The 8,770-nt window shown below is 42.6% G+C and overlaps 1 protein-coding gene across 1 annotated transcript; it reads left to right on the top strand.

Moving 5' to 3' along the window:
- The first annotated feature begins 1,321 nt into the window (after positions 1-1,321).
- On the top strand, positions 1,322-2,149 carry LOC139448899 (uncharacterized). The gene has a single exon (XM_071230416.1). The coding sequence runs from the start codon at positions 1,322-1,324 to the stop codon at positions 2,147-2,149; it is 828 nt and encodes a 275-aa protein (XP_071086517.1).
- Positions 2,150-8,770: the final 6,621 nt, after the last annotated feature.

The raw sequence follows: 8,770 nt of genomic DNA, 5'->3' as shown, positions 1-8,770 counted from the left end.
AGTGAGTGAGTGAGTGAGTATAGTTTTGCGCCGCTTTTAGCAATATTCCAGCAATATCACGGTTTGGGACACCAGAAATGGGCTTCACACATTGTACCCATGTGGTATATTTAGTAACCACTCGTGAAGATGACACAAAGTCTAGTTATTTAGTTGCTTCCAAGTGCCATGTTGCTCCCCTAAAGGCAGTTAGTATGCCTCGATTGGAGCTGCTTGCGGCAGTTCTGGCTGTCCGACTGTTACTGGCTATAACAAAGGCATTAGAATTACCTTTGCAGTGTGCAATGCTATGGTCAGACAGCCAGAACGTACTGTGGTGGATCAAAAGACAGAGTCGATGTTTTAAGCCATTTGTAGCAAATAGGATGGGATACATACAGGAGCATACAAACATCAGTCAGTGGAAATATGCACCATCCAAACTGAATGCTGCAGACATTCTTAGTAGAGGTGTAGACGCTGAAGCACTTTTGACAGAGAAATGGCTGAATGGACCTGAATTTGTGACACATGATTAAACCGAATGGCCGAAGCAGACCATTGACATGGACAATACTGAGACATCAGAACTGAAGAAGCCTTCTTCTCAAGTAAACATCGCCATGTTTACTAAGTCTGATCCAATTTCTTGGAGATTAGCGCCATCTAGATTTTCAAGTTGGAAGAGATTGTGTAGAGTGTCGGCAGGGATCTATAGGTTTCTGAACAACGCTAGGGTTCCATATTCACTTAGGAAAAAGGTTGAACTTGATCCTGAAGAAATTGAGGACGCAGAAACTACAATTATGGTCAGGACTCAAAGAGAAGAATTTTCTGATGACTACTCGTCACTGATGAGGAAATCAAACTTGCCTTCAAACAGCAAGGTGTTTGGCTTACAGCCTTACGTTGATAAAAATGGGTTAATGAGGACAGGAGGGAGACTCAGATTTGCTTACGTATTGTCATTCAGTGCCAGATTTCCCATTATACTCCCTAGACATAGTTGGGTCACCAAACTGATTGTCAAGTTTACCATGAGCAGCTCCCTCACACAGGTACGAACAGTACGTTATCAGCAGTGTCATCTAGGTTTTGGATTATTTCAGCTGGAGAGGAAATTCGTCAGTGGGAAAGAGAATGTTCATGGTGTAGACGACAAAAAGCCAAACCAGCGCATCAGATAATGGCAGACCTACCGAAGATCAGAGTGAGGTGTACAACGAAAGCATTTGTGACAACAGGTGTGGACTTTTTCACTGTACAGGGTCGAGGCAAGAGTCGACAGAAACGTTATCTCGGCCTTTTCACATGTTTGTCAACCCGAGCGGTTCATTTAGAAATGGCATTCGGTTTAGATACAGATTCATTTCTGAATGCGCTGTTTCGTATGGCTCACAGACGAGGTATGCCAAAGGAGGTAATCTCGGACAATGGAACCAACTTTGTTGGTGCTGCAAAGGAGCTGAAGCAGCTCTTTTCTGGACTAAACTCGGATGTGATGAAGTCATCCTTGGCAAACAAAAGTGTGAAGTGGTTGTTTAATCCCCCACACGCACCATATTTTGGAGGTGTTTTCGAGTCTTCAGTGAAGTCAGCAAAACGGGCTATCTATGCTATACTGAGCTCAGGTGACGTCAGTGATGAAGAGCTGATGACAGCCTTTACAGGAGCTGAAGCTCTTCTGAATTCTAGGCCTTTGACCTATCAAAGTGCACATCCACGGGATGATGTGCCACTTACGCCCAACCATTTCCTACATGGTCAGGTGGGTGGAGATTTCGCACCAAAGTTAGACTCTACCTCATTCAGTCCAAAGAAGCGATGGAGGAGAGCTCAAGAACTCATAAGACATGTGTGGAAACGATGGATGAAAGAGTGGCTCCCGACTCTCAACATCAGAAAGAAATGGTTTACACCATCCAGGGACATACAGGTCGATGACTTTGTCATTGTGGTATCTCCAGCTCCAACAGCCAACCTGCATCCCACCCACTCCCAGACAATCTCTGGCAGGGTAAACAATCGAGGCAGAGAGGCTTCTTCAGTGATACTTGGCGGAAAACATATTGGCAACTTACCAGGCAGGAACCCAAGCGTTGCAAGCATTCAGGGCATCACAGAACCTGGGAGACGTCTGGCCGGTTCCAATCACTCATCTGGTACATAACTCACCTGTCAGTGTCCGGACATGCACCGAGTACGGTGAGGACGTATATGGCTGGTATTTCAACATACCATAGGCTGCACAGCATTTGGGAGAGAACAACGGTGTCTTTGTAGACTAGACATACCACACAATACAGTACCCCTTGGTAGTCCATCAGACATATATCACACAGTACATTGTGTAATATATGTCAAGTGCACTACAAACATACCTACCAAGGGCTCATTGACCACGTCTCGTACTCTAAAGACACCTTTACCATGAGCCAATGTTCTGTGCTCTCTTTAATTTCAAATGTTTGTTTCATTCAAATACTCTAATAACACCTTGGCCTGTAGTGTCTTAAATATCAAGAATGTGATAACATGTTTTGGTAAATAGATCCGTAGTTCAGACCCATATCGACAGTAGTCCACACCTGCTATTTCTGCTGCTAATATCGATCTTAAAAATATAGCTCCCACTCAGCTTTTGTCTTCTCCACCATGGCAGTTGGTACAGCCAGAGGTTGACCTGTCATTGACTCAACTTAAGAAATCCGAAACAAACCAACTAATCTACCAACAAGAATTTAATCAGTTGCGGACCAAATATGAAACTTACAAAACTATATTCACAGATGGATCCAAGGATGGTGACGCGGTTGCCAGGGCCACTGTCATTGGATCCAGGACTATGTCTTCACGACTTCTAGATCATAGTTCCATTTTTACAGCCGAATCCCATGCCATTTTAACAGCTCTAAAATATATTGGTAAACAATCTAAGCATACGCAATTTGTATTATTTTCAGACTCTCTCTCGTGTCTTCGGGCTATTAAAAATATATCATGTAAGCATCCACTTTTAATCCAAATTATTGAATTATATAATGAACTTGCTACAGGCCAATATGACATCGTCTTTTGTTGGTTACCCAGCCATGTTGGAATCACTGGGAACACAATGGCCGATGCTGCTGCAAAAGCAGCACTCAACAAATCTGTGACACCACTTCTGATCCCATACAGCGATATCAAACCTGTTATTAGATGTTACATCAGAGATCAAATGCAGCAGAAGTGGGACACTCAAGTAGGTATTAATAAATTACATGAAATTACACCAAATATCGGTTACACCTACTTGGGCTGTCAGTCCAGATTTGAAGAGGTCATTTTACGACGATGTCGTATTGGCCATACAAGATACACACACGAATATTTGTTAAAAGGTGAAGATCCTCCATTTTGTATCCCTTGTGATGAGAGAATCACAGTCAAACATGTCCTGCTTGACTGTATTGATTTTTCCATCACAAGGGATCAATATTTCAAATCATCATCCATAAAGGATCTTTTTAATAGTATTGATTCTCGTTTAATTATTGGTTTTTTAAAGGAAATAGAGTTGATCGAAAATTTTTGATTGATACGTGTAATAACATATGAATGTTTTAAAATTGGTCGATTAAATTAGCAACTGAGATTGTTTGTGGCAGTATCCTTGAAGGGGGTTAAAGTACTGTCAAATTAGTGTCCCCCGGAGAGGACAATTTATAGCTATCACAATTGTAATCGTAGAATATTTGTTAATTTTAATTGGTGGTTAATATTGACTACAATCGCCAGCGACTGAAGGGATGGTGTAAATCCTGCTGGGGAGCCGTGCAGGTAGAAAATGCATCGTAAGTCCTTTCGGTCCCTAGTGTGGTGGCCTAACTTTGGTTGCTGGCGATCTATAACCCGTTTTTATATTGTGTTGTTGACTTGTACCATTGTTCTTTTATATACTCTCAAACTAGTTTTAACTAAAATCTGTGATACTCTAGTTATTGTACTGTCCTTTGTCGACAGGTTTTATAGTTCAGTGTTTCATGACTATATAACTTGATTTAGTCACGATATGGCTGAAATATTGCCGATGTGACTATAAACCATAACTCACTCACTCACAAGTATCCGAATAACATTCCCCACGTTGTCGCCAGACTCTCTCTCTCTGCCATCTGCTGTTGAGATACAGTAACGGCTCTCGTCTGAGAAGAGGACTCTTCTCCACTAGTGGCGCCAATGCTGGTGCTGTGTTGCCCACTGAAGACGGTCCCGGCGATGGTGTCAGAATAGGTCCTTGGTGTGGCCTGTGACATTGGAGGTGTCTGCTCGTCAATCGTCGACGCACGGTGTCCGCATTAATGTGTCGCTGGTGAGTCCCCATGGTCTGTCGAGCACTTTCCGCAGCTGTAACAAAGCATCTGGAAGATGCTGTCGCACAATCTGACGATCCTGACGTCGGGTGGTGACCCTTTGTCTTCCACTACGTGGTCGGTCATCTGTAGTGCTGGTGGTCTGGTACCTTTGCTGGAGCCTGTATATGGTCCTTACATGGACTTGAAATGCATTAGCTACTTGCTGGGCGGTTTGTCCAGCTTGCAATCGTCCAAGGGCTTGGTGTCGCTGATTTCTTGTCAATTTTGGCATGTGGTAGCAATTCAATAACGAATGAATGTTATCCGATATGGGTGGATTTTTACAGGGCAAGAAATGGGGGAACGCATGTGCATTTCATTTTGCACGGAACTCATGTGCATAGGATTACCATTGCCGTTGCTGTGATGCGTTTGGTCGTTCGGTTTTATTGTCATCTGCTTTGGGGTTTTTTATCATCAAATTTCATTTTTCCGGATAAGGTCATGTTAAATTTTAGAAACTTTGACAAAAAATACCCAGATATTTAAATGACAACTTTTCATGCAATGTAACTTGGGGTGACGTTTTTTTTGCGGTTCTGTATATAACACCATACGTAATAATACAAGATATAAATGAGCTATAGATCGCCAACCACTAAAGATCAACATACTGGGGTCCGTGGGGACTTACATTACCTTTGCTACCTGCATGGACCCAGCAGGATGCACACCATCCCTTCAGTCGCTGGCCCTTGTACGTAAGTTTATTCACAATTAAAATGACAAACATTCTATGTTTAAAAGCGTAGTAGATGTAAATATTCTTTGAATGACAGGGACTTACGATATCCTCTCAGGGGGACAATAATTTTACAGTACTTTAACCCCCTTCGAGGATACTGCCACAAACAATCTCAGATATGTATTCATTCTACTGTACCAATTCTAAAAGCTATTTATAAAATAAACAATCATTAAATGATTAAAACTAATCGTATTAAAAATATCCTTTATAGATGAAACTTTGAAATATGTATCCCTTGTGATGGAAAAATCAACACAGCCAAGAAGGACATGCTTGGCGGTGATTCTCTCATCACAAGGGATGCAGAACAGAGGATTCTCACCTTTCATTAAATAGTCATGGGTGTAACGGCAATTGCCAATACGACATCGTCTTAAAATGACCTCTTCAAATCTAGACTGACAGCCCGAGTAGGTGTACCCGAAAGTTGGTTTAATTTGATGCAATTTATTGGTACCTACTTGAGTGTCCCACTTCTTTTGCATAAGATCTATGATGTAACATCTAACGACAGGTTTGTGATCACTGTAAGGAATGAGAAGTGGTGTCACAGTTTTGTTGAGTGCTTCTTTAGCAGCAGCAGCCATTGTGTAACCAGTGATTCCAACATGGCTGGGTAACCAACAAAAAAACGATGTCATATTGGCCATTAGCTACTGCACTATATCAGTCACTGCACTAGTCGCCTGGTCAAAATCAAGCTCTACGGGACTTGTGTAGGTTTATCTGCTATTATGGCTACTTGCAGGACGAATATATGGCAGCGTCTCTCACTCAACAGGACAGCCAAAGAACTTTCAGCAGTTCTCGTCGGTTTTCTGATCGCGGTCAGGGCTTACGGGATGGGAGGCCTGGACATTCACAGAGGTGTGTAATATTCCTCACACAAGGTCCGCCGACAGATTGTCATTTTGTCAACAAGTGTTTAATCTCATTAAAAGCGGATCTTAGTTCTTGCTACCGCTAAGCAAATATCTGAGGACATTCCATAGCCGGTCGCGTCTGGCCGACTTTTCGCGAACTTTGACCGACCAATGGAATGACTGACAAGCAGTTGATATTAGCCAATCAGAAGGCAGCTTTCTTGAGCTTAACGGCACTAGTTTCAAACTGGCGACTCCGCCTCGAAACGTATTTTGATAAATTCTCGATTAAACATTTGAGAACTGAACAAAAGAACATTCCGCAACGGTTAACAGATGGCCCAGATTTTATGGCAGTTTTTCCATGGGCAATACAAAGGCTTTTCCGTTCAAATATTTATCCCACTGATAGCCGATTAGTTTGACGGATTCTGTGGTAAAGCCCGTAACTGTAGTTCGGAATACTCTGTGTTAAAGTTTTCGAATTTGCATGATTAGAGTGGGTGAGTGAGTTGGATTTTAAGACGGATTTAGCAATAGTCCAGCATTATCACTGCGGGGACACCAGAAATGGGCTTCACACATTATACCCATATGGGGAATCGAAGGCATGATTACAGAGAACCGATATATGGTCTCTGGTGATTAGAAAACATTCCGACTGTCACTTTCCTGAACTGGTAAGTGACGCTCTCGTTGGTCGAAAGAAAGATCGTTCTGATCCGTAATGGGATGTCATCAGATCTTGATTGCGGCAGCGAGAACTAAGATCTGATTTTAATTAGTTTGGTCCAGTGAACCTTCCTTGTACAGGTGCGGTCGGGTAGCCTAGTGGTTAAAGCGTTCGCTCGTCACGCCGAAGATCCGGGTTCGATTCCCGACATTGGTACTATGTGTGAAGCCCATTTCTGGTGTCCCCCACCGTGATATTGCTGGAATATTGCTAAAAGCGGCGTAAAACCATATTCACTCACTCACTCACTTGTACAATGTGGAGTGGTGTTTGGTCAGTCATAGTGATGCCACCCCACACCATAACCAATCCACCTCCAAATCTGTAATGAGGACTTGGCGTTCACTTTTACTTCGCCATAGACAATGACCCCAGCTTCGACGTTGTGTACACCAATGACGTCTGTTGGCAATGTGACGGTTTGTGTGGGGTGGCACAACATGTGGCCGCTGAGCATGGAGATGAGCTGCATGTAGACGATTTCTGATCGCCTGACCCCCAACTCGTAATCCAGTAGCTTGATTCGCCGTTTGACCTCGATTTCGTGGAGCCTGGTTTCGTGTCAATCGATCCTGTACTCTTGTCATTGACCTGGGTCGCCCTGAACGGGGTCGATCGTCAACATGTTGGGTTTGTTGGTACCTGTTCCATAGTCTGCTAATCTTGACTGTGAAACATTGAATGCATTGGCCACGCTGGCTGATGCTAGTTTCCAGCATGCCAATAGCAGGGTGGACGCTCTGCGCGTCGCATGGCTAGTTCATATCCAAACAATGAATGAAATCAAGTAAATCACAACTGTATGAAAAGCAGAATCAATAAGATTGACAGAAATAATGGTCCACAGAAAGTAATAGACCTTCCTTGAAAGTCAAAATCAGGAATGAACCCTGCGCACGTGTGTGGTTTACTGAGTGAGGCACGTGCAAACTATAGTATGTGTTTTGGTGTTTTACAGGCAAACGTTCTTGCATGGGGTGTATGTCATAAAAAATTGATCTATGTTCTGGAACTTGGTATTAACATACATATTTCAAGATCCCCATTCGTTTTTGATGTGCAATTTACAAATAGTGAGTACTACCATTTGGTCTGTCCATTAGACCTTATTATCCCCCGCCACGAATTGGAAGGGGGATATAGGAATGGGTGCCGTCCGTCCGTCCGTCCGTCACATTTCGTTTCCGGAGCAGAAAACAAAAACCGTTGGAGATATCTTAACCAAAATTGGCACATAGATAGGTCTTGTGGTGAACTGGTGCCTTTTGATAGTTTGGGATGTTTTGAAAACATTATTTTTCGAGTTTCCATGGCAACGACTTTGACTTAGACTGAAAATGGCGGTAATCCTCGTTTCGGGAGCAGATCTTGAGAACCGTACAATATTTCTTCACCAAACTTGGCACATATATAGGTCTAGTGGTGAACTGGTGCCTTTTGATAGTTTGGGATTTATGAAAAAAATATTTTTCGAGAAAACGACTTTGACTTAGACTAAAAATGGCGGTAGTCCTCGTTTCCGGAGCAGAACTTGAAAACCGCACAATATTTCTTTACCAAACTTTACAAATAGATAGGTTTTGTGGTGGACCGGTGCATTTTGATAGTGTGGGATTTAAAAAAAAATCGAGTTTCCATGGCAACGACTTTGACTTAGACTGAAAATGGTGGTAATCTTCATTTCCGGAGCAGAACTTGAAAACCGTACAATATGTTTTTACCAAGCTTGGCAAATAGATAGGTCTAGTCGTAAACTGGTGCCTTTTGATAGTTTGGGATTTTTAAAAAAGATATTTTTCGAGTTTCCATGGCAACGACTTTGACTTAGGCTGAAAATGGCGGTAGTCCTCGTTTCCGGAGCAGATCTTGAAAACCATGCCTTTTGATAATTTGGGAGTTTTTACGAATGTTTCCTTAGCAAGAGCATAACTCAGAAACCGTTTACATATTCCACAAAAACATCTACACAGGGTTGCCTGAGAACCGTTACCATAATAACCTATTTGAGACGTATACCATTTGACAAATGGGCTTTGACAAGGTATATGGC

This window comes from Haliotis cracherodii, unplaced genomic scaffold, assembly GCF_022045235.1.
Source record: "Haliotis cracherodii isolate W230 unplaced genomic scaffold, xgHalCrac1.p SCAF_7, whole genome shotgun sequence".
NCBI classification, from domain to species: domain Eukaryota; kingdom Metazoa; phylum Mollusca; class Gastropoda; order Lepetellida; family Haliotidae; genus Haliotis; species Haliotis cracherodii.
The sequence above is the reverse complement of the archived record's forward strand: the minus strand, read 5'-3'. Positions and strand labels throughout refer to the sequence as shown.

Coding starts and splice junctions, on each gene's coding strand:
- LOC139448899 (XM_071230416.1), top strand. CDS start 1,322: ATGGCATTCGGTTTAGATACAGATTCATTTCTGAATGCGCTGTTTCGT.